At 42.5% G+C, this 25,057-nt stretch overlaps 1 protein-coding gene across 6 annotated transcripts in view; it reads right to left on the bottom strand.

The window, feature by feature from the left end:
• Positions 1 to 25,057, bottom strand: part of BPIFC (BPI fold containing family C) — a 49,904-nt gene that overhangs the window by 15,292 nt on the left and 9,555 nt on the right. For all 6 annotated transcript variants that reach the window (XR_005021548.1, XM_036866511.1, XM_036866512.1 and 3 more), the window contains 10 exons: positions 24,201 to 24,321; positions 13,795 to 13,923; positions 12,509 to 12,664; positions 12,319 to 12,382; positions 10,069 to 10,129; positions 7,613 to 7,704; positions 6,085 to 6,261; positions 4,833 to 4,886; positions 3,862 to 4,032; positions 3,148 to 3,215 (listed from right to left, as the gene is read on the bottom strand). Coding sequence is in view for 5 of the 6 variants with exons in the window: in XM_036866511.1 (XP_036722406.1) it covers positions 3,148 to 3,215; positions 3,862 to 4,032; positions 4,833 to 4,886; positions 6,085 to 6,261; positions 7,613 to 7,704; positions 10,069 to 10,129; positions 12,319 to 12,382; positions 12,509 to 12,664; positions 13,795 to 13,923; positions 24,201 to 24,321 (1,093 nt within the window). In the remaining variant the exon portion in view is untranslated. The remainder of the gene's footprint in view (positions 1 to 3,147; positions 3,216 to 3,861; positions 4,033 to 4,832; positions 4,887 to 6,084; positions 6,262 to 7,612; positions 7,705 to 10,068; positions 10,130 to 12,318; positions 12,383 to 12,508; positions 12,665 to 13,794; positions 13,924 to 24,200; positions 24,322 to 25,057) is intronic.

The raw sequence follows: 25,057 nt of genomic DNA on the forward strand, positions 1-25,057 counted from the left end.
AGCTCTTGGCATGATCTTGTATAATTGAGCCCCTCCTTCCCCTGGCTGAGGCCAGTCCCCATAATTTTAGATAATAGCCATAGCCATCATTTTTTTTCAACACTTAACATGCACTTTACATGTATTAACTCATGTACTCCTCACAACAACTCCCTGAAGTAGGTTTTATTATATCATTTTATAGAGGAGAAAATGTAGGCCCAGAGAGATTAAGAAACTTGCCTGAGATCCCACAGCTAATGATCCGGGCTGGGACCTGCACCAGCTAGTCTGATTCCAAAGCCCATGATCTCCCCACCTCTCTAAACTCACCACCCTGGATTCGCCTCTGATTTCTGCATCTCATGTCTAGGTAACCAGCCCTGAGCAGCTCCAGAGAGAGACGCCCTCAGGCAGGGGACGGTTAGGAAGGCCGCGGTGTTCTGGGGAGATGTATTCGGAGACCCTGTGTTCCCTGGCTCTCCTCAGGGGTGTTTCACCCATCCCCATCCACTTTACACCTCTTCCTGCTGTGTCTCTATGACGCCACTTAAGACCAAACCAGCTCACCCTGAAAAGCAGCTCTGTGGAGCCCAGAAGTGGAGGCATTGGCTGCTGTGGCCCGTGTGGGAGGTGGGGCTACTGCTCTTGCTGCCAAAGGCTAAGGCTGCTCTTTCAGCACAGCCTCTGCTCCTTTGTGGTCTTGCTTCTGGGTTTGACTGCCTGAGGCCTGAGTGATGCCAGGCCCACCTGCTTTGCCCCTAGTCTGCTCGCTGCCTGAGGTTTGCTATAGTACCCGCTGCAGGAGCTCCACTCAGACTCAGTGCAGGTGACCTGCACGTGCTCAGAAGAGCTCTGTGCTCGGTTTAACGCCCTGCTATCTCCATCTTGAAATTCTTCATTATTTTTGAACAGGGGGTCTGCACTTTCATTTTGCACCAAGCCTCACAAATTATGTAGGTGGTCTTGTTCAGACCCTACTAAGGCCTCAGGGCGCAGGAAGCCTACCCAGCACGTGAATCTAAAGGAGATCACAGGGGTGTTTGGAAGAGACTTCAAGCAGGCAGGAGTCCTCCTTTCAGGTTTGTGTTCACAAGGTCAAAGAAGGCTTGTGGACCGCCGGAAGCTGGAGAATGAATTCAAACATTCCTTTGGATGATGTGAATTTAGCAGGTTACCATCAGTTTTCCCAATTACTCCCATAAATAAACGTAATTCCCACTGTACATGCAGTTTCTTACTGGTAGGAATGTTGGAGGTGAGGGTCAACCCCAATTAAGCAGAGAAGCAAACTTGGTCTCTCTGCAACTTAAGATCTTTCCTACCTGCCTGCCACAGCCTGAAGTCCCTTTCTTATTAAATCCTTCCTTCAGATCCTGCCAGTAAACCAGAACCCCACTCAAGTGCAAATGCTTCTACCTTCTCAGAGCTTTCTGCCTCAATTAGCAGCCCTGCCCGCATACTCCCCCATCACTCCAGATTTCCAGCTCCCCTTTCCTAGAGCCCTTTGCTCTCAGTCTTCAGACAGAGGCCTCACAGTCCTGCGGCTCAGGCAAACCACCTTCCAAATTCTCTCCTTTCTCTCGGCCTAGCTCAGATACTGCCAGCTCTTCACCTTTGGTCTTTTCCCTCCTCATCTCCTGCTCTCCGGCTTCCATCCTCTCAACCATTAAAACTGCCATCTCAAGCATCACCCATCAAGGTTCAGAGTTTCATCAGCTTTGATCCTCTAGAAACAGGGCCACATTATGAATTCTGGTAGCCTGAAGCCTTCAGGAGCCCCTCCTCCATAAAAAAACATTAAAAATTATCTTTGAAGACTGTGTTGTTATAAAGATAAGTATAATCCAGTCTGGATTGTATTCATTTTAAAATTCTTATTTTAAAATATATTAAAACATTTTCATGGGTCCCTGAAGTCTCATAGGCTCTGGGCACTGTGCCTTTAGAATTTAATGGAGAAATTAGTCCTTCTTTGAAGGCCTGGGTAAAGTTGAGGAGAAAGCCTTCATGAAGTCTTTTATTTCTGGGAAGCCATATTACTTTTTGCTTTTATTGTTCCTTTTATCAGGAAAACAACATAGTTATAAAGAAAATTTTGAGGAAACAATCGACTCATAATCTCATAGTCTAACACAACCCTTCATTTGTAATTCACTTCCTTATCCAGATGGAAAGCTATTTTATACGGCTGACTGTTGTGTTTATGCAGTTCTGTATTCTGCTTATTCCGTTTCATATTATTTTATTGAAAACATTTTCCATGTTTCTACAATAGTCTTCCTAACCATCAATTTGACTTATGGTGATTGACTTACTTTTTCCCTCTGTTGGTTTCCCAACCTTTTCAGACTAGGATTTCTTTGTCTGTTTTATTGCTTCCTTTTTGTCCTTTTATGGATTTAGTCTGGGCCATCTGATTATTCTGTATATCCTCCCCTGCCTCCCTCCGCCCCAGGTAGTCTGATTCATGGCTTCAACTATGGGCTTTATTGGGCTGAGGAGGACGGGCTTTGCAGGTGGTTCTTCCCAGTGGCAATTAGTGTTCAATGATCTGTGTACATGACCTGCTCAAGCCCTTTCACACTGCATAGTTTGCGTTTGAGAGCCAGCCAGGCCATGGGGCATGGTCTTGTTAAATTCTACACTTTAGTAAAGGGATCAGAGTGTCAGAGCCTGAAGGTAACTCAGAGATGATTCTGTCCAACTTCATTATTTTACAGATAAGGAAACTGAGGTTCAAAGAGGTCAACAGACTTGATCACGGTTCTGGAACCAGGGAGCAGGGATTTGAAACTTCATTCCTTGACCTCAAAGTTTCATGCTCTTTCTTCAATAGCATCCATTCTAAATTTGTTGAAGAGGAACTTTATTTTACACTGCTGTACCATTAGAATGGGAATTTACACTGTGGAATTAAATTTACAATAATTTTGTTGCCAAATTTATCTGAATATTGTCTAATGGGAAGAAAAAAGAAAAACTTCATAACACAATTTTCAGTTAGGTCCATATTTTGAAATTACCTGGACTATTATAGGAGAAATGTTTAAGTGATTCATGTTCCATTGAATGGTAACTTCACCTGTTTTGTTTCTGTTCCCTTGTCTCTAAGGTCTGTTGATTCACTTATTACTACCATCCAACAGTCACATCAACTGAGCTTACCTTTTCAGAGATAAAGAGCAGATCAGTCTTTGTCCCAAAATAGCCAGGGCAACATTGGTACTAGCAACCTGCAGAGAACAAAAGCATACATTAGTAAGATGAGTGAATTTATCCATTTTGGCCATGAATATCATTACCTATAGTAGAAAGATAAACTTCACTTTTACTCTCATCTCAAAAAATATTGGAAAGAAATAGCTCTAAAAATATTGTCTTGCAGGTAGGGAAACTAACTATAAAGACTTTTTGTTTGAAGATCTCCTTTAAATTATTTTTCCTTTTCTTCTAATCTCTCTTTTGCATGTGTGGGGGGCAGGGGGGGGGAGAGAGAGGGAGAGAGAGACATCTCACTAAGGTTCATTGTTCAGTCATTTTCTCTCAGATTGCATTTGGCCTTCATCTACTCAAATAAACTTGAATTCCACCTTGACTGACTTATTTCAAGAAAAAAAGAAATTTGGTTATAAATGTAACTGAAGCAGAGGGAAGGGCACACATCACGTGGAGAAGCGGGGAGAGCTATTTTACAACGTTGGGGGGTATGAGCACTGGCCTCCCATACCTACCCCCACCCCAGCCTCAACTCTGTCCTCTCTCCTAATCGATGGATCACATCCCATCCCTCCAAACATTTAGTAGACTCTGCTGGTCAGTGGTCTACTGCAGGAACAGGACTGGTATCCGTAGGCTGCCCTCCTGTCCCCGCAGACTTACAAAGTCCATGGAAACGATGGTTTTCGCAGTCGAGTTCTTGGACTGGGTGAATATCACAAAGGAGGCAGGGATGTCTAGGGTGAAGTTGCCCGGTAATAAATTGACCACGGGAGGCTCTGTTGCCAAGACCTTTACCATGAAGGGCTGGGACAAGATGTACAGCTCTGCAATCTGCCCACATTCAGGGAAAGAAACAGAGATTGGGAGTCGTGAGTTGAAGAGGGGAAATCACAAATTTGGGGTGGCCTGTGGTGATTAAAACTTACATAATACAGTTAGAACAGAAAAATCTCTTTAATAATTATACCAATAATAACAAGATAATAATAATAACAGCTGGCATTTATTGAACACATACTGTGTGTCAGGCACCATGTCAGGACTTTCAGTATTATCGCATTTAATCTCCACAAACTCCCTCTGAGGCAGGTTCTATTGGAATTCCCATTTCACAACTAAAGAAAGTGAGTCTCAGAGAGGTTAAGTAATTTTCTCAAGGTTCCAGATGAGTAAGTTATAGAACTGGGATTCAAATCTAGGTCTGTCTGACTCAAGATCCTTGCTCTAAACCCAGGATGCTACACGAGCATCTCTCTGTCCTCCAGGGCAAACCTGAGCCTTTCAGTATACTATGTCCAATACTCAGATCCCATGACAGCATGATATTAATAGTTGTTTTACTAAAGTCACAATGTGGCACTACTCCGTCCTTTCCCATTTAAGCTAATTATTTAAAGTGTGGTGGAACCTTATGGAAGGAACAAATGATTTATTCTGTGTACAATGTCTTTCCTAGTAACTTGTACTGTTCAGTTAATATTTGTAGATATCTGATTAAAAGAAAAACTCTAAAGAATGGAAATATGGTGCAAGCTTGGACCAGAAAGGAACATAAAGAACCAAAAAGTCTTCCAGAAGTAATTGCAGTGAAACCAAATACACCATTAAGGAGTCAAACCCTGAGCACTCACCTGGGAGAGCATGCTGCCAAGGCCTTGAGAGTTGCGAATCAAATGGTTGAAAATCTGGAAAATGAAGACCATCATGTCACTGTAAGGTTTTTACCTGCATTGTATTTTCAGGGAAAATGCAGCATTCCCTATAATTTTTATGAATCATGAAGCTGTTGCACCAAAAATGCCTAGTGTTTGAAGGTGACTGATTGTTTTATAGCCCAACCACAGGAAATCTGAGGCCCAGAGAAGTAAAGTGACTTGTCCTAGGTCACACAGGACGTTACACTGCTTTTGAGTAAGGGCCTTTTAACCTTAGGAACACAGTGTATATCATACGGGTATGATCCACGTGTAAACATTTTACAGTGGCTAACAATGTCTTGTGTTATTGTCCTCTTTTTCAGAGGTTACTGAGACATACGATGCATAAGTAATTTACCTTCATAGATGAATGGTTTTCAAGTCTGAAGCTAGAAGTGTCTAAATCTCAGTACTGTATGGCAGCTGGTGTTGCCACCAGCATTTTGAACACAAGATTTATAATTATTTGTATAATTAAGGCCTAGAGAATGAAAAGATACATAAGGGATGCTCAATAAAAGTTGTTAGTTGACTGGTTGGAGAGAGAGTTCTCATTATAAAAGGGAGGGGCGTGACAAAGAGGATCAATGAATATCTGTGCTATTTACTGGTCATTGTAGATGTCAACTGTAATTACTAACAGGAGAAATCTTTATGTTGGCATAACACAAATAATAAAATAATAATAATGATGATGATGATGATGATAATCAACACTTATAGAGCACGTAGTCTGTGCTAGGCATTGGTCTGAATGCTTTACGTATATTTAAACCTCTTTAATGCCCATAACAACCCTATGAGTATGGAACATTATTATTCCCATTTTCCAAATGATGAAAATCTGGCACAGAGAAGATAAGTACATTGAAATTACCAAATTTTCATAGATATTTGTCACAGGTAATAAGTAGTGGAGGGGCTTCTTGGTATTATTGAAGATCAGTCTAGAAGAACAGTGGCCCAGTATCATAAAAAGCTGAAATTAGCAGAACTGGAAACCCAACAACTCCCCAACTAGTATCAACATTCATTCTACAATTCCTTCATTCATTGTCCTGCTAGGAGTGATAGTGTCTACAAAGGCCCAGGAATAGAAACTATGACATAAAAACCCCCATAATGGGATACTTATAACAAGATTAAATGTTGGTGTCGATTGTCATCATCCGTTAACTCTCCTCACCTCTTTTGTGGTGAGAGTGACATTGAAAGCCCCAGCTGTAAAATAAGCATAGGACGCAGATTTAAAGAAATACTCGGAGATTCCAATGTAGATCATAGAGTCACTGTGTTCCGGGAGCACAAAAGGAACTGATGAGAAGGGGGTATCTGTGAGGTTTTCCAGGGGGTAGAATACGCCCTGTGGGGAAACAGAGAGAAAGACCAGTGTTATCAGGGGAAGACTCGAACGTGCAGGACTAAAGAAGGTGGACCCACTCAAGTCAGAATAAGGAATATTCCAGAAACTCAGTAGGGATGAAAAAACCATGAGTCCTCTGACTCCTTGACTGGGGACTATGTTTCAGAGCTCTGATGACTTCTTGAGCATATCTGAGTGTGTCTGTCCACCCTGGGGTGTAATCCAGTGAGAAGTTCCTTGTTAGTCCTCTTCTCAGAGAAGGGAAGGCAGGTGAATGTAGCTGGAGGGGACAGCTCTGAATAGTTCCTGAAGTGTCATGTAGAGATGTCAAACTTTTGACCTTCAAAATCCGTGACTTCTGAGCATCTGGGGCATCACAGAAAGACTCAGAAGGACCCAGGATTCTAAATGGCTCAAAGCATTTTTGTGGCATTTTTACTGCTGCCTTCATAAGCTATAGGCTGTTATTACAAAATGGTGTCTTGTGTAATATTTAACTGATTTGAATGACTCTGATTGAAACATAAGCCAACATACATTTAAAAAAAAAGAACCAATGGGGGCTTCACTGGTGGCGCAGTGGTTAAGAATTTGCCTGCCAATGCAGGAGACACGGGTTTGAGCCCTGGTATGGGAAGATCCCACATGCCGTGGAGCAACTAAGCCTGTGCGCCACAACTACGGAGCCTGTGCTCTAGAGCCTTCGAGCCACAACTACTGAGCCCACGTGCCACAGCTACTGAAGCCCGCGTGCCTAGAGCCCATGCTCCACAACAAGAGAAGCCACCACAACGAGAAGCCCACGCACTCCAACGAAGAGTAGCCCCCCACCAAAAAATAAATAAATAAATAAATAAATTTTTAAAAATTAAAAATAAATTATATTAACTTTGGGACAAAAGCACAGTTAATCACTTTTCCAGGATCAGCAAACACCATTATGATGTGTTAATGGCCCTGACAGAGTTCAGCAGCCCTCAGTTAGATCGACTAACCTGAGAGCTAGGAATAGAACTATCAATATTTACAGTCTACTGATCTGTTGAGCTCTAATAAATGCAGACTATTCTACTTGCTGCCCCTTAGTCTCAAGCCTTACTCCCAGAGGCAGAGACATTACGATACTTTTCTTGAAGAAGGCAGACATATGCTGTGCAATCCAAACAATCATTTACCAGTCAAGAAGAAGTTCAAGAGTCTTTTAAAAGAGCATAAACATGAGAGAACTGCTTGAAAGAAAATTAAACTATTGGAAGAGAATGTAGTTATATTTCCCTCTGAGCATAATATTTGTTCCTTGAATAGTGGTTATTGATAGCCAAGCTTAGGACTCTGATGATGATAAAATTACCTTCAAGTTCAGATCAACGTAATTCTCAGTAATTTCTGGAGAACTGATTAGGGAATAATCCAGCAGAGTATAGTTGTCAATCTTTCTTAAAGCTAAATAACAAAGAAAAAAGAAAATTTACATTTATTAAAGGTATAGTATAACACATGGTTAATATTTATCCAGAACAAATTTTTAATCCTCTGTTATTTAAAACAAAAATTAACCATTACCCTATTTCATAAATAATACTTGCTCACTTTTCAAAACCCAGGAAAAGTCGATAAATCAAAAGAAGAAAGTAAAAACTCTTCTTTATCACATTGCCCTGAGAGAAACATCAGTAAAATTTTGGTCCATAGCCTTTTTTTTTTTTTTTTTTTTTTGGTCCATAGCCTTTTATGCATGCTCCCAGAAGTAGAGAGCTTTGCCCACAGCAATCTAGGACATGGCAATCCTCCACTGGTTCTTTCCTCATCTTTTCTACATCTTCTTTCTCTTCCCCTGCCTCTCCAATCTGTTCTTTTTTATTCATCTATCTGCATCCACTCCTCAATCCATCTGTCCAGCCACCGTCTCCTTGCACCCCTTTATCAAGCTAATATTTATGAACCTAGTGTGAGTTAGGCACCGTGCTCAGCATTGGGGACACAGAGGAGAGTCAACGTCCCTGCCCTCAGTGAACTCACAGTCTGGAGGAGGAGACAGACATATAAACAGGAAATGATAATACAGCGTAATAAGAGCAGATCTGTAACTGAGCTCCAGAGGGCCTACTACAAACGTAGTCTTATAGTCTTCCCCATCTTGGTATCGGTAATTCCACTCTTCCAATTTTCTAGTTGCTCAGAGTAAACTCTGGGCTCATGCCTGACTCCCCTCATGACCCTCATTCAATGTGTCAGCAAATACCACTGTCCCTACCCTCCAGGTACATCCGAAACCTGAACATATCTCACCACCTTCGTCACTCCATCCAGGTCACTGCCTTCCTTGCTCGTATGGGTCACTGCACTAGACTCTTAAGTGCTCTCCCTGCTTCCACCCCTGAATCCTGTCCTATTATTAATAGACAGAAACCAGAGTGATCTCCTTAAAATATAAGTCAGTTCTTGAAAGCTGTGCTCAGAACTCTCCCAAGACTTCCCATCTCAGGCTAAGAGCCAGGCTTTGTAATGACCTACAGAGCCCTGAAGATCTAGCCATCTGCTTTCCGCCTCTCTGACCTCATCTCCTGCTGCTTTCCCCTCGTTCCCTCTGCTCTCGGTATGGACTCCTCATAGTTCCTCCAGCGCACTGGGCACGCTCCCGCATGGGCCTTGGAGCTTGCAGTTCCCTCTGCCTGGAATGTTCTTCATCCAGGTCTAGGAGCGGCTCACTCCCTACTTCATTCAGGTCTTTACTCTAATGCCAGCTGCTCAGTGGTGCCTTTCCTGGCCATGCTATTTTAAACAAAAACCCCTCGTCAGCTCCTTCCCTGCTTTGTTTTTCTTCTTACCACTTATCGCGACAATACCATAGATTTTACTTATTATCTTGCTGGCTGGCTGTCTCCTCTCACTGGCCCCATGAGGGCAGGGATTTCTGTCTCACAGGCTTACTGCTGCATCCCCAGCGCCAAGAACAGCACCCAGCCTATTACAGGGGCTCAGCATACCATGGCGGGGGGCGGTAAGTGGATGGAGTGCAAAGAGAGATCCGTCCAAAGTGTCACGTGAGCATTGAGGAGGCGGGACTTTGGGGTGTGGGCTGTCAGGTAGGATTTCTTGGGAGAAACTATGCCTGAGCTGAGGCTTCAGAGATAAAGAGGAGTGAACAGGACAAGGGATGGCTGCGGGGTAGGGAACAGAAGGGGCTGTATCCCTCGGGGCTTAGCACAGTGCTGGCAAAGAAATAGGTGCTCTGTAAATATCTCTTAAGTGAATAGATGGATGGAGGGGAGGAAGAGAAAGCTCTTCTAGGCAGAGAGGACAGCATGACTGGAGGCAAGGTGCGAGGCGGTAGAAGCAGTTTGATTGCTGGAGCAGATAAAGGTGCAAGATGAAGCCCAGAGAGGTGAGAGGGAGCCAGAGCACGGCAGGTGGGTCTTGTGGTCCATGTTAAGGTATTTGGACTTGATCCTGAAGGCAGCTACAGGAGCCACTGAAGGGGTTAGAACCAGGGGATAACTGGTCAGGATGAGCATTCATCATTCTGAAGAGGACGGATTTAGCGCCAGAGCTGGGATTCAGGCTCACGAGAGTTTAATTCTTTGCCTTGAATCTAGTTTCCTGAAGTCACCCCCACCTGCAGTGAAGCTGGTTAGCAGCAGAAAAGAACGGGCCCTGCACACGGGCAGGTCCTCCCATGCACCTTCCTGCGGTGCTAGTTTGCAGAGGGGAAAGCAGATGGGAGAGCTGGAGCAAAGCACACCTGGAGAGCACCTGCGTGTGAAGGTGGGAGGAGAAACACCCAGAAGAGACGGTTCTGGGACTCACCCTTCAGCATGCTGAGGTTGGCATTCAGTGCCTCCACCTCACTTGTGATAATGGGACAGAGCTGGCCATAAAAGGAATAAAAAAAAAATGCAGGTTATCACATTGTACTGGAAACCACTGTTTAGGGGCCTAGACCCCAACAAAGGCCTTCCAGCGAGGAGACATTCTCCCTTTGGACTTTCCCTTAAATTAGTTGATGCCTATGGGCCTCAAGGTCCGTATGTATGGGTGGCATGCCATTGAATGCTGGCTCAACTTCACAGCAACCGGGACCGCACCCACTCAACCCCATAAAAGAACAAGCCCTTGGCTTTCATCTCTGCAGTGTGACAGGGCATGCGCCCCAGTCCATGTTAGTGCTACGACACCTGGGGAACCTGCTGCCTGCACGGCTGAGCCTCTCCTGACTGCAGGGATACCCCTGCCTGCCACCTCTGCCGTCAGCGTGCCAGGCCCTGCCAGGGAGAGTTAGAGCAGGGCCTTTATTTCCTTGCTGGGCTGCTTGGAGAGCCCATTAGATCAGACATCTATTTAGATCAGAACCCCTTTTGGAATTAGAAAATCAATTTTGAATCAGACCCAAGCACATCTGTAGGAAGCAGGAAGAGTATCAAGATTGATGCCGTGTGCCAGGTGTGTGCTAAGCACTCAGTGTGGTGGTTACTAGCAGAGGCTCAGGAGCCTGGCTGCCTGGGGTTGAACGCCTTGGCAAGTTACTTGTACTCTCTGGCCTCAGTTTCCTCATCTGCAACATGGGGATGATAGCTGTATCTACTGCGTCAGGCTACTGTGAGTAGAAATTGAGGCAATCCACGTAAGATTGCCCAGCTCATAGTAAGTGTTCAGTAAATGTTAGCTGTTGCCAACCTCATTTCATCCTCACTAAAATCCTGAGAGGCAGGCACTACTGGCCCCTATTTACAGATGGAAAACAGAAGCTTGGAGAGGGTAAGCGAGTTGCCAGGAGTTAGATCAGTAGGATTGGAAATCTGGCCTGACATGGCTAGACAGCTGTGGTCTGAGCACCGTTGGCCTTTTCTAGTGGCACAGAGGGAACCCTAGAAGCAAAGTATCTATGATCTCTAAGTCATATACAAGCTCCAGGCAAACTTAACTATTGGCTTCTTGTCGGAGGCCAAAGGACCATGCCTTGTTTTGAACAAAGGAATGATCAAGTGTGGGGTCCCTGAAGGCAACAGCACTATTTCCCAGGCACTCTTTAATATGCACATTCACTGGCACTCAGCACCTTTCAGGTAAGGACGGGGAAAGGCTGCGAAGCTTCAGTGTCCCCTGACCAGCCGGACAACCTTGTTAGACAAGCTGCTTAATGTCTCTGTGTGTTGATTTCCTCACTGACATTCATTATGCACCTACTGCCTTCCAAGTGCTGAACTGAACACAAGGGGGTTGGAGACAGCCAGACACCATCCTTGCCCCGCTTTTCCAGAAAGGAGTCTCCCTTCTTTTCCCGTCCTCCTCACCTCTCTCCTTGTCTCCCCAGAAATGTGGGTAAAGCATTCAGGGAAGATATTGTCAGGAATGGAAACAGGGCACATTGCCAATTCCATCTTTCCCTTCCTCGGACACTGACTTCTGGCATCAAGATACTTGGATGCCATCTTAACTTATACTGTTTCACTTGGCTGGGAATATTCTTCATTCTTCTTTCTCGTTCCTTACTTATTCAATTCCTACCTATATTTGAAGGCTCAGTTCAAGTCCTGCACTCTCCAAAAATATCTCCCAGAATACTCCTAGGCTCTATTTACTTAATTTTTCCAGTTCTCTGAACCCCCTCAGTCCAACCTAATGACCACATAAGTATGTACGAAATTCAAATACTTATTCAGTTGCCGTTTCACAAGTCTGAGTTGGTTTTTCCTAAACAGATAAGTTTATTCCTTTTCCATATCCTCAACAGACTCTAGCCTAGAGTGCTGGGCATGTAGTAGGTACACAATAAACGAACTCTTTTTGATTGTTTGCCCACCCTGGGGCGAGGACTTGAGGGAGGGAATGTTGTATTATTATCTCTGCATCCTAGCATCTACCATTATGTTGGCACATAGTAGGCACTTGAGAAACTATTATTAAGTTGCAAAGGATAATGTGTGTGAAAGTGCCTTGGATGGTGCTTAGCACACTGTAGGTGCTCAGGAAAGTTTTATTGACTAAAAGTTAATCAAAGCATGGCAGAACTGCTGCTGATGGCATGTTACTATGGCTGTATAACGTCTGAAGACTTACCATTTTATTTAAGTTCTTTAAAATGGGTTTCTCCATGGGCTCAGAAAAGGAGTTATATAGGACACTAGGAAAAAAAACATTAAAAAAGGGCTTACACAGGATCATATCTGCCAGTTCATAACTGCCCCTAGGTGCCACGTGAGAATCCAGTTCCAGACTGTCCACTGCCCACCAGAGTGCTCTTGCTCACCTGAGCTCTCCAGAAAATGAGACGTCACTGTGGCTCACTCGGGCACAGCAGTTTTGGAGCTTCAGGATTGGGTGACCAAAGTCATTCCAGGCCAGGACAACTATACCGGTGAAGTAGACCCCAGAGAGAAACAAGTCAGCTCCTCCTGTGTCTTGGCTGTTGAGACAAAAAGAGCAAGGTCACCCAAGCCTGGGCAGGGGTGGAGATGGATCTTGTTTCTCTGATTAACCATAGAATCTAAGCCCCAGGGGGGCAGGAACTTCATCACCTCTGGATTCCTGGCACCTACAACAGGTAGGGGTGAATATTTACTGAACAAATGAAGTAACAAATATGTGAATGGTGACAGCTCTAGGAACCTTGCATTTACTTCATCTTGAGTGCGCTGGCCCCCATAGTGGTTGAGCATATATTAGGCACCATTCATATACGATGCTTGTTTGGAGGAAGAACATAGGGGTCAAGGTGGCCACACCTTATTCAGGGGGGGCATAGATGGGGAGGTGACACTTAGATGTCATCTGTGAGCTCCTTGAGGGAGTGGTGCTATTCATCTCCATGCCCCAGGATTTAGCTCGTGGCCTGACACAGAATAAGCACTCAATCTATGGTTGATGAGTCAGCAAAGAAATGAATAATACATGAATCTATGTTTCTTACAGGGGAACATATTATATCCCTACCGTCTACGAGACTGGAGTTCTTGAGACAGGGATGAATAGTACTCAGTACCATTTATAAATGGATACAGTCAGTAGGTACTCAATAAATGGATATTGAATGACCAAATGGATGAATGAATGTGTCATCCTGGGGCATCAACCAAGGCATCAACCAACTAAACACTGCACCCACACAGTGACTTATACATAGTAGGTGGTTTGTAACCGTACCATGAATTTGATCCTTTCTTTTTATCTTTTTTTCTGGCCGCAGCCCACGGCATGTGGGATCTTAGTTCTCTGACCAGGGATCAAACCCGTGCCCCCTGCAGTGGAAGCGGGGAGTCTTAACCGCTGGACTGCCAGGGAAGTCCCAGGAAATCTTAAATGACATGTTGATCAGTGGCTCTGCCTTTAAGGGAAGGATGCTTTTCCGCCCCCTCCTCCCTGCCCTCAGGAGAGATACTCTGATTTAAATCTCTCCTGGAAAAATGCTCTTGAGAAAGATGGTTAATGGCTGAGGGAAAGAAGCCTAATGTCAAACACATTGGCAACTTTATCTACTTTTGATTTTTTGCTCCGTTTCCCCCAGAACAGCAGTAGACTTTTCAGTGGAATACTCACAAAAGTGGAGACTTGATTTCCCAGTCTGTGCTGATGTTGGCAGTGCCGTGGTTGATCAGGGCCCTGATTCCCACCCCAGGCACAAAGGCTAGTGAAGTATTTGGAAGTGAAAAGGCATTGATTTTTATGCTGTAAAACAGGAAACAGAGGAGTTAGTGCAACTCAGCCAGCACATCTCTAAGTAAGGCAAAATCGGAAATGCAGCTGTAGAACTCCCAAGATGGGCAATTGTGAATTCCTATAGAGCAGGGGTCCCCAACCCCCGGGCCACGGACCGGTACCGGTACACAGCATGTTAGGAACCGGGCCGCACAGCAGCAGGCGAGCGAGCGAAGCTTCATCTGCGGCTCCGCATTGCTCCCCAGGAAACGGGTCCCTTGTGACAAAAAGGTTGCGGACTGCTGCTATAGAGGACGGACCCTTAGGTATGCAGTGCAGCCTCGGGGCACTGCCTTCTAATTCCCCTCACACCCTTGGCAGGAAGACCCTTGTATCTAGCTGAGGGGAGAAACGAGCAAGTTTAGGAAAAGATTTGCAAACAATCAATCGACCTCTTTAGTTTCTTTAAAGACAAAACATCGTCATCATTATTTTTCCCTTCAGCTGTTCCAGTGTTTCTCAATGCGGGAAACATTAACATTTTGGATGGGACAACTATTTTTTTGGAGAGGACTGTTGTACAAATTGCAGGATATTTGGCATATGTACCAACTAAATGCCAATCGTGTCCCTCCCCCCATCCCGAAATCATCAGGACAATAAACAGCATGCCTTCCTCCCAAATGTCCTCTATGTGGACAGTATCTTCCCTAGTTGAGAAACTTATTTTAGAGCATTAACTCCCCCTAGGATTCTCTGAGCTGTCACACAGGTAACTAGAGGCAGTAGGTGGCATGCAACATAAATAGGTAGATGGCCACGTGCATTATGTTAAGTTATTATTATGACCATCTATTGAGCAATTACTACCCGCTAGACACTGGGGTAAGCACTTCACATGTGTTACCTCATTTTAACCCTCACCATAATCCTATGAGGCTGCTGCTGATTTTGCAATCTGCAGTTCAGAGATGAGAAGATTAGAAACTTGGCTGAAGTCATAGATAAGTGGTAGAACCAGACCTGGAAGCCTCCTCAATCTGTCTTCAGGCTTCTTAACCAGGAGGCTATGGTGCGTCATGCATCGTGCAAAGGGCACTCAGCTTGGAGCCAAGTTTTGCGCTAGCTGTACAACCTTGGGCAAGGCACTTAACCTCTTTCAGTCAGTCACTCAAAAGAAGTGTGACTCATGGGAAGGTTGAGAAGACAAAATGAAGCCATCTGTGTATAACTGTTGCATGGGAGAAAGCATTGTTATGAACTAAGATTAGGGAAAATTTTAAAATGTGACAGCCAATAAGAAACGATTATTTGTTATTTCCTCTTTTCTGCATCCTTTCCTACCTATTCTCTGTCAAATATCCTGAGTATCACTGTGAAAAGAGGATGGTAGAGATTAATGTATCTTGGAAATATTTTCATTTTGATACGTATAGGTCTAACTCATTCTTTGTAATTGCTGCAGAGTAATCTAAGCTATGGATTTAAAAAAATCATTGCTTTGTGGGTAGACATCTAGGTTGTTTCCAGTATTTCTGCATTATAAACAGTGCCACAGTGAACACCCTCATATATGCTGTTTGTGTAGCTGTTTCTCTAGAGAGGGTGCTGAGAAATGGAATTGCTGGGTCAAAAAGCATGCCTAAAAAAATCCTTAAAAATCACCTCCAACAGTCCTGGAGGAGGAACCAAGATGGCGGAGTAGAAGGACGTGCTCTCACTCCCTCTTGCGAGAACACCAGAATCACAACTAGTTGCTGGACAATCATTGACAGGAAGATACTGGAACTCACCAAAAAAGATACCCCACATCGAAAGACAAAGGAGAAGCCACAATGAGACGGTAGGAGGGGCGCAATCAGAGTAAAATCAAATCCCATAACTGGTGGGTGGGTGACTCACAGACTGGCAAACACTTATACCACAGAAGTCCGCCCACTAGAGTGAAGGTTCTGAGCCCCACGTCAGGCTTCCCAACCTGGGGGTCCGGCAACGGGAGGAGGAATTCATAGAGAATCAGACTTTGAAGCCCAGTGGGAATTGATTGCAGGACTTCGACAGGACTGGGGGAAACAGAGACCCCACTCTTGGAGGGTGCACACAAAATAGTGTGCGCATCGGGACCCAGGGGAAGGAGCAGTGACCCTGGGGGAGACTGAACCAGACTTACCTGTTAGTGTTGGAAGATCTCCGGCAGAGGCGGGGTGTGGCTCTGTTTCACCGTGGGGACAAGGACATTGGCAGCAGAAGTTCTGGGAAGTACTCCTTGGCGTGAGCCCTCCCAGAGTCTGTCATTAGCCCCACCAAAGAGCCCAGGTAGGCTCCAGTGTTGGGTTGCCTCAGGCCAAACAACCAACAGGGAGGGAACCCAGCCCCACCCATCAACAGTCAAGTGGATTAAAGTTTTACTGAGTTCTGACCACCACAACAACAGTCAGCTCTACCCACCACCAGAGCCTCCCATCAAGCCTCTTAGATAGCCTCAACCACCAGAGGGCAGACAGCAGAAGCAAGAAAAACTATAACCCTGCAGCCTGTGGAACAAAAACCACATTCACAGAAAGAGAGACAAGATGAAAAGGCAGAGGGCTACATACCAGATGAAGGAACAAGATAAAACCCCAGAAAAACAACTAAATGAAGTGGAGATAGGCAACCTTCCAGAGAAAGAATTCAGAATAATGATAGTGAAGCTGATCCAGGACCTCAGAATAAGAATGGAGGCAAAGGTCGAGAAGATGCAAGAAATGTTTAACAAAGACCTAGAAGAATTTAAGAACAAACAAACAGAGATGAACAATACAATAACTGAAATGAAAAGTACACTAGAAGGAATCAATAGCAGAATAACTGAGGCAGAAGAACGGATAAGTGACCTGGAAGACAGAATGGTGGAATTCACTGCTGCGGAACAGACTAAAGAAAAAAGAATGAAAAGAAATGAAGACAGCCTAAGAGACCTCTGGGACAACATTAAACACAACAACATTCACATTATAGGGTCCCAGAAGGAGAAGAGAGAGACAAAGGACCAGAGAAAATATTTGAAGAGATTATAGTCGAAAACTTCCCTAACATGGGAAAGGAAATAGCCACCCAAGTCCAGGAAGCACAGCGAGTCCCATACAGGATAAACCCAAGGAGAAACACACTGAGACACATAGTAATCAAATTGGCAAAAATTAAAGACAAAGACAAATTATTGAAAGCAGCAAGGGAAAAATGATGAATAACATACAAGGGAACTCCCATAAGGTTAACAGCTGATTTCTCAGCAGAAACTCTACAAGCCAGAAGGGAGTGGCATGATATACTTAAAGTGATGAAAGGGAAGAAACTACAACCAAGACTACTCTACCCAGCAAGGATCTCATTCAGATTTGATGGAGAAATCAAAAGCTTTACAGACAAGCAAAAACTAAGAGAATTCAGCACCACCAAACCAGCTCTACAACAAATGCTAAAGGAACTTCTCTAAGTGGGAAACACAAGAGAAGAAAAGGACCTACAAAAACAAACCCAAAACAATTAAGAAAATGGTCATAGGAACACACATATTGATAATTACCTTAAACGTGAATGGATTAAATGCTCCAACCAAAAGACACAGGCTTGCTGAATGGATACAAAGACAAGACCCATATATATGCTGTTTACAAGAGACCCACTTCAGACCTAGGGACACATACAGACTGAAAGTGAGGGGATGGAAAAAGATATTCCATGCAAATGGAAATCAAAAGAAAGCTGGAGTAGCTATACTCATATCAGATAAAATAGACTTTAAAATAAAGAATTTTACAAGAGACAAGGAAGGACACTACATAATGATCAAGGGATCAATCCAAGAAGAAGATATAACAATTATAAATATATATGCACCCAACATAGGAGCACCAGCTATAAAAGAGGAAATTGACAGTAACACAATAATAGTGGGGGACTTTAACACCTCACTTACACCAATGGACAGATCATCCAAAATGAAAATAAATAAGGAAACAGAAGCTTTAAATGACACAGTAGACCAGATAGATTTAATTGATATTTATAGGACATTCCATCCAAAAACAGCAGATTACACTTTCTTCTCAAGTGCGCACGGAACATTCTCCAGGATAGATCACATCTTGGGTCACAAATCAAGCCTCAGTAAATTTAAGAAAATTGAAATCATATCAAGCACCACAACGCTGACCACAACGCTATGAGATCAGAAATCAATTACAGGGAAAAAAACGTAAAAAACACAAACACATGGAGGCTAAACAATACGGTACTAAATAACCAAGAGATCACTGAAGAAATCAAAGAGGAAATCAAAAAATATCTAGAGACAAATGACAATGAAAACACGATGATCCAAAACCTATGGGATGCAGCAAAAGCAGTTCTAAGAGGGAAGTTTATAGCTATACAAGCCTACCTAAAGAAACAAGAAAAATCTCAAGTAAACAATCTAACCTTACACCTAAAGAAACTAGAGCGAGAAGAACAAACAAAACCCAAAGTTAGCAGAAGGAAAGAAATCATAAAGATCAGAGAGGAAATAAATGAAATAGAAACAAAGAAAACAATAGCAAAGATCAATAAAACTAAAAGCTGGTTCTTTGAGAAGATAAACAAAATTGATAAGCCATTAGCCAGACTCATCAAGAAAAAGAGGGAGAGGACTCAAATCAATAAAATTAGAAATGGAAAAGGAGAAGTTACAACAGACACTGCAGAAATACAAGGCATCCTAAGAGACTACTACAAGCAACTCTATGCCAATAAAATGGACATCCTGGAAGAAATGGACAAATTCTTAGAAAGGCATAACCTTCCAAGACTGAACCAGGAAGAAACAGAAAATATGAACAGACCAATCACAAGTAATGAAATTGAAACTGTGATTAAAAATCTTCCAACAAACAAAAGTCCAGGACCAGATGGCTTCACAGGTGAATTCTATCAAACATTTAGAGAAGAGCTAACACCCATCCTTCCCAAACTCTTCCAAAAAATTGCAGAGGAAGGAATACTCCCAAACTCATCCTATGAGGCCACCATCACCCTGACACCAAAACCAGACAAAGATACTACAAAAAAAGAAAATTACAGACCAATATCACTGATGAATATAGATGCAAAAATCCTCAACAAAATACTGGCAAACAGAATCCAACAACACATTAAAAGGATCATACACCACGATCAAGTGGGATTTATCCCAGGGATGCAAGGATTCTTCAATATACGCAAATCAATCACTGTGATACACCATATTAACAAATGGAAGAATAAAAACCATATGATCATCTCAATAGATGCAGACAAAGCTTTTGATAAAATTCAACACCGATTTATGATAAAAACTCTCCAGAAAGTGGGCATAGAGGGAACCTACCTCAACATAATAAAGGCCATATACGACAAACCCACAGCAAACATCATTCTCAATGGTGAAAACCTGGAAGCATTTCCTCTAAGATCAGGAACGAGACAAGGATGTCCACTCTCACCACTATTATTCAACATAGTTCTGGAAGTCCTAGCCACGGCAATCAGAGAAGAAAAAGAAATAAAAGGAATACAAATTGGAAAAGAAGAAGTAAAACTGTCATTGTTTGCAGATGACATGATACTATACATAGAGAATCCTAAAAATGCCACCAGAAAACTACTAGAGCTAATCAATGAATTTGGTAAAGTTGCAGGATACGAAATTAATGCACAGAAATCTCTTGCATTCCTATACACCAATGATGAAAAATCTGAAAGAGAAATTATGGAAACACTCCCATTTACCATTGCAACAAAAAGAATAAAATATCTAGGAATAAACCTACCTAGGGAGACAAAAGACCTGTATGCAGAAAACTATAAGACACTGATGAAAGAAATTAAAGATGATACCAACAAGTGGAGAGATATACCATGTTCTTGGATTGGAAGAATCAATATTGTGAAAATGACTATACTACCCAAAGCAATCTACAGATTCAATGCAATCTCTATCAAATTACCAATGGCATTTTTTACAGAACTAGAACAAATCATCTTAAAATCTGTATGGAGACACAAAAGACCCCGAATAGCCAAAGCAGTCTTGAGGGAAAAAAACGGAGCTGGAGGAATCAGACTCCCTGACTTCAGACTATACTACAAAGCTACAGTAATCAAGACAATATGGTACTGGCACAAAAACAGAAACATAGATCAATGGAACAAGATAGAAAGCCCAGAGATAAACCCACGCACCTGTGGTCAACTAATCTATGACAAAGGAGGCAAAGATATACAATGGAGAAAAGACAGTCTCTTCAATAAGTGGTGCTGGGAAAACTGGACAGCTACATGTAAAAGAATGAAATTAGAACACTCCCTAACACCATACACAAAAATAAACTCAAAATGGATTAGAGACCTAAATGTAAGACCGGACACTATAAAACTCTTAGAGGAAAACATAGGAAGAACACTCTTTGACATCAATCACTGCAAGATCTTTTTTGATCCACCTCCTAGAGTAATGGAAATAAAAACAAAAATAAACAAATGGGACCTAATGAAACTTCAAAGCTTTTGCACAGCAAAGGATACCATAAACAAGATGAAAAGATACCCTCAGAATGGGAGAAAATATTTGCAAACGAATCAACAGACAAAGGATTAATCTCCAAAATATATAAACAGCTCATGCAGCTCAATATTAAAGAAAAAAACAACCCAATCCAAAAATGGGCAGAAGACCTAAATAGACATTTCTCCAAAGAAGACATACAGATGGCCAAGAAGCACATGAAAAGATGCTCAACATCACTAATTATTAGAGAAATGCAAATCAAAACTACGATGAGGTATCACCTCACACCAGTTAGAATGGGCATCATCAGAAAATCTACAAACAACAAATGCTGGAGAGGGTGTGGAGAAAAGGGAACCCTCTTGCACTGTTGGTGGGAATGTAAATTGATACAGCCACTATGGAGAACAGTATGGAGGTTCCTTCAAAAACTGAAAATAGATTTACCATATGATCCAGCAATCCCACTACTGGGCGTATACCCAGGGAAAACCATAATTCAAAAAGACACATGAACTCCAATGTTCATTGCAGCACTACTTACAATAGCCAAGTCATGGAAGCAACCTAAATGCCCATCGACAGATGAATGGTTAAAGAAGATGTGGTACATATATACAATGGAATATTACTCAGCCATAAAAAGGAATGAAATTGAGTCATTTGCTGAGACGTGGATAGATCTAGAGACTGTCATACAGAGTGAAGTAAGTCAGAAAGAGAAAAACAAATATCGTATACTAACACATGTATGTGGAACCTAGAAAAATGGTACAGATGAGCCGGTTTCCAGGGCAGAAGTTGAGACACAGATGTAGAGAACAGACATATGGACACCAAGGGGGGAAAACTGCGGTGGGGTGGGGATGGTGGTGTGCTGAATTGGGTGAGTGGGATTGACATGTATACACTGATGTGTATGAAATTGATGACTAATATGAACCTGCAGTATAAAAGAAACAAACAAACAACCAAAAAAAAAAATCACCTCCTAAAATAGCACTAATAGAAATATAAGGTGATCCATATATGTAATTTAACTATCTAATCACATTAAAAATGGGAAATATTATAATTTGAACATGTAATCAATATAAAAATTATTAATGAGATATTTTATTTTCCTTTTTCAAAAATAAACCTTCAAAATACAGTATGTGTTTTATATTCATGATGTACCTCAATCTAGATATTGCATTTTCATCAGAAATTCTTGACCTGTATTTAGAGTTGATAAAATTTTCAATTGAAAGAGTAAACTTACATACTCAAATTGCTCCAGACTTAAAAGTTCTCCAGTAACTGAATCATGTGAGTTTTTAAATTAAAATTGAAATTAAAAAAATTAAAAATCCAGTACTCAGTTGCACTAATCATACCTCAAGTGCTCAATTGTGACATGAGGCTAGCAGCTCCTGTTTGAACAGCACAGGTCTGAAATTATTGTACCAGTTTATCTGCTCACTAGCAATGCATAGGAATACCTGTTTCTCCTCATCTTTACCTTCACTTTATATTACAGGAATCACCCTGGATTTTTCTGCTGTGGCATTATCAACAGTGTAATTAAATCATTAGATTTGTAAATATATAATGTTTGTCTCTCTCACTGGACACTAAAGGCATATCTGTGTCATTCACTACACTATATCCTATGCCTAGAACAAAGCCTTAGTACACAGTAGGTGTTCAACAAATCCTTGTTGAATGGCTGACTGTATTATAATTAGAGCATCTGTCATATTAGACCATGAGGCAACCGAAGCCAGAGGCCAGAGTTAAGGATGGGGGAACCGAAAAATACAAGACAGTTGTATTCTGATGAAATTGTGGGGCTTCAATAGGATTCTTCAACTGTTTTTTTGGGGGGGGGTATAGTTGCTTTACAATGTAGTGTTAGTTTCTGTTGTACAATGAAGTGACTCAGCTATATGTATACATATACCCCCCGGCTTGAACCTCCCTCCCACTACCCACCCCATCTGTCTCCGCAGAGCACCGAGCTGAGCTCCCTGCGCTATACTGCAGGTTCCCACTAGCGATCTGTTTTACACATGGCAGTGCACATATATCAACCCCAATCTCCCAATTCATCCTCCCCACTGTGTCCACACATCCATTCCCTATGTCTGTGTCTCTATTCCTGTCCTGCAAATAGGTTCATCTGTACGATTTTTCTTCAGAGCTTATTATTCGTGAGACAAAAATGAACCCCTATTTCATCTAAGTCACTCTAATTTTCTGTTATATTCAGCTGAACATTTTTCCTAGTTCGTACCATCACCCCTACATACCCCAGGGAGCTGAAAGATCTCTGCTTTAACCTATTTCTATTCTTGTTCCAAAACACCTGATGTTTGTCAAAGATGTTTATCAGTTACACCTCAAAGGAAACTCTACAGTCGTCCGCCCTGAATCAGTTCCAGCCTAAGTGCAAGAGCAGTGTCTGTGCCAAGGAAACCTAGAAGTGCCCAAAAGTTGCCTTTGCCTCATCACCGTGCTAAGATCTCCGCCCAAAGAGGGGACTTGTACTTTGCTAGGCACAGTGAGTGCCGGGCACAAGGGACTGTGCCTGCAGCACTGTTCCTGGAAATCTCTGCCCTTTTCCCCAGTTTCTGATGATGTACTGGCCTCTTACCCCTTAAACATCTCCCACTTTCCTCCCATGGGGAGAAGGTGTCTTTAGAGCACGAGCTCTCCCTTCTCCATTCCTTGATCAACGAATAAAGTTTCTGCTCTGCTTTGCCGAACCTTGTCTCATTCATCTGGCGTGAGAAGGACCCAGTTGGGGTCCACCCAATCTGAGAGGGTGGGTAACAATATAAATATAATCTCAAAACTCTTGGCTGGGTGAAACAAGGATCTGGATCAATGTGGCAATTCCATTGTTCTTACACTGATGGTCTTATGCTATCACTAAGTATATCAACTAATCCGTGTTCAGCAGCTTCAGTTTTATCAAGTATCTTCACATTTGTTACATGATCTGCTTTTTATTGTTTACAGATTCTGACATTTGATTTTATTGCTGTAACATGGTAGAAAATATTATAGCTGCCACCAGAATTCTTCTTAGGAAGAGAAGTTTATTGGTGGGAAAATTACTTGGAAAAGTATTTAGGATGATCCTTTGGTACCCAGGAGTGGGTGGAACTGCTATGCATGAGACCAGGGGAAGAAACTGACGTTGCTCCAGAGAAGAAGAGGAGGTCTAGATAGCAAGAGGGCAGAAAGCCCTGTGCCTTGTAATCCACTCCTATGACCTCTGAAGTCTTGACTAAACTTTACAAAATAAGACAAGATGTAGTGAGAGCAGATTTGTTTGTGAGACTGGTATTGAACTCTGCATCTAAGTTTATGGGGGCAGAGGTAGCAATGGAATGAACAAGAATTTCATTTAGAATTCTGGGGGCAAGGTGCCCACGGCCGACATCTGCACTGAATTAGAGCTCTCATTTTAGGAGTGAGGAGAGGACACTGAGTCCCTGAGCAGATTCGCCAGGTGCACAACGAGTGTGCAGCAGGGATGTGACTTGGACCCATGCGTTCTGACCCAAACACCACGTGCCAGCTCCATGACCCCTCTTTCCTGGGTGATTTACTTGATAAGCCTTTCACCAAAGGTTGGTTAACTTCTACTCCATCCTGGTGTTACACCAGGACTCACGGTGGCATATCCACAACCCTGAGATTTTAAAGATTAATTTCACTCCTAAAAATGCTCTTCTCTTTTACTTACTTTTTAAAATTGTAGTTCACATAATCAATTTTCAGAAATTCAAGAGATTCAGAACCTTTTAAATCTGGGATGTTTCTTTTCTTGACCATTTGCTCAATCATCTCCATCCCAGCTTGAATGCCTGGGAAGCAACCAAAGAAAATGTTTACTGATAACAAAGATGATGATGGCATAATATCATTAAACACACAAGTTAAATTTATTAAGTAAGCCATGCTCTTAGATTCTGAGAAAACAGGATTCTAACCAGGTGGTTATTATTGTCCCTACTTTGCAGAAGAAAACACTGGTCCTCAGAGAGGCTAGTGAAATTGTCCAAGAACCCAGAGCTAACAGCATGAGAGAATGTTAACACAGGACAGTGTTATAGGAAAAGTACAAAGTATCATCGTTATCCAATTTTACAGATGAAGAAACTGAGCCTCAAAGAGGTTAATTCTTGCCTAAGTCACACAGCTAAGAACTGGGGGAGCCAGTAGTCAAATCTGGGCAGTTTGGCTCCAGAATCTATGCCTGATGGCCAGTTCCAGAAAGTTATTCTACATTGCCCTTTTTCCCACCTAGATTCTTTAAATTCAGGAATTTTGGACTGGAGGTCCATGGACTGTTGGGAACACTTGAACCCCCTGAAATTCTAATAAAAGATTGTGAGTGGGTCACGTGTGTGAGTATCTATCTCATTTTTTAGGGGAAAAATTTTCAGGGTTCACATTTTAATCAGATTCTCAAAGGATCCCAGCACTCCAAAAAGGTTAGCAACCACTGCTTTTGTTTAATCCTGGAATAAACCCATCTTTATATAATAGCACCACAGAACACATTTCTCTGAGCTCGTGGAGAAATAGAGCCCTCTTCCA

The sequence above is a fragment of the Balaenoptera musculus genome, chromosome 10, assembly GCF_009873245.2.
Source record: "Balaenoptera musculus isolate JJ_BM4_2016_0621 chromosome 10, mBalMus1.pri.v3, whole genome shotgun sequence".
Lineage (NCBI taxonomy): Eukaryota > Metazoa > Chordata > Mammalia > Artiodactyla > Balaenopteridae > Balaenoptera > Balaenoptera musculus.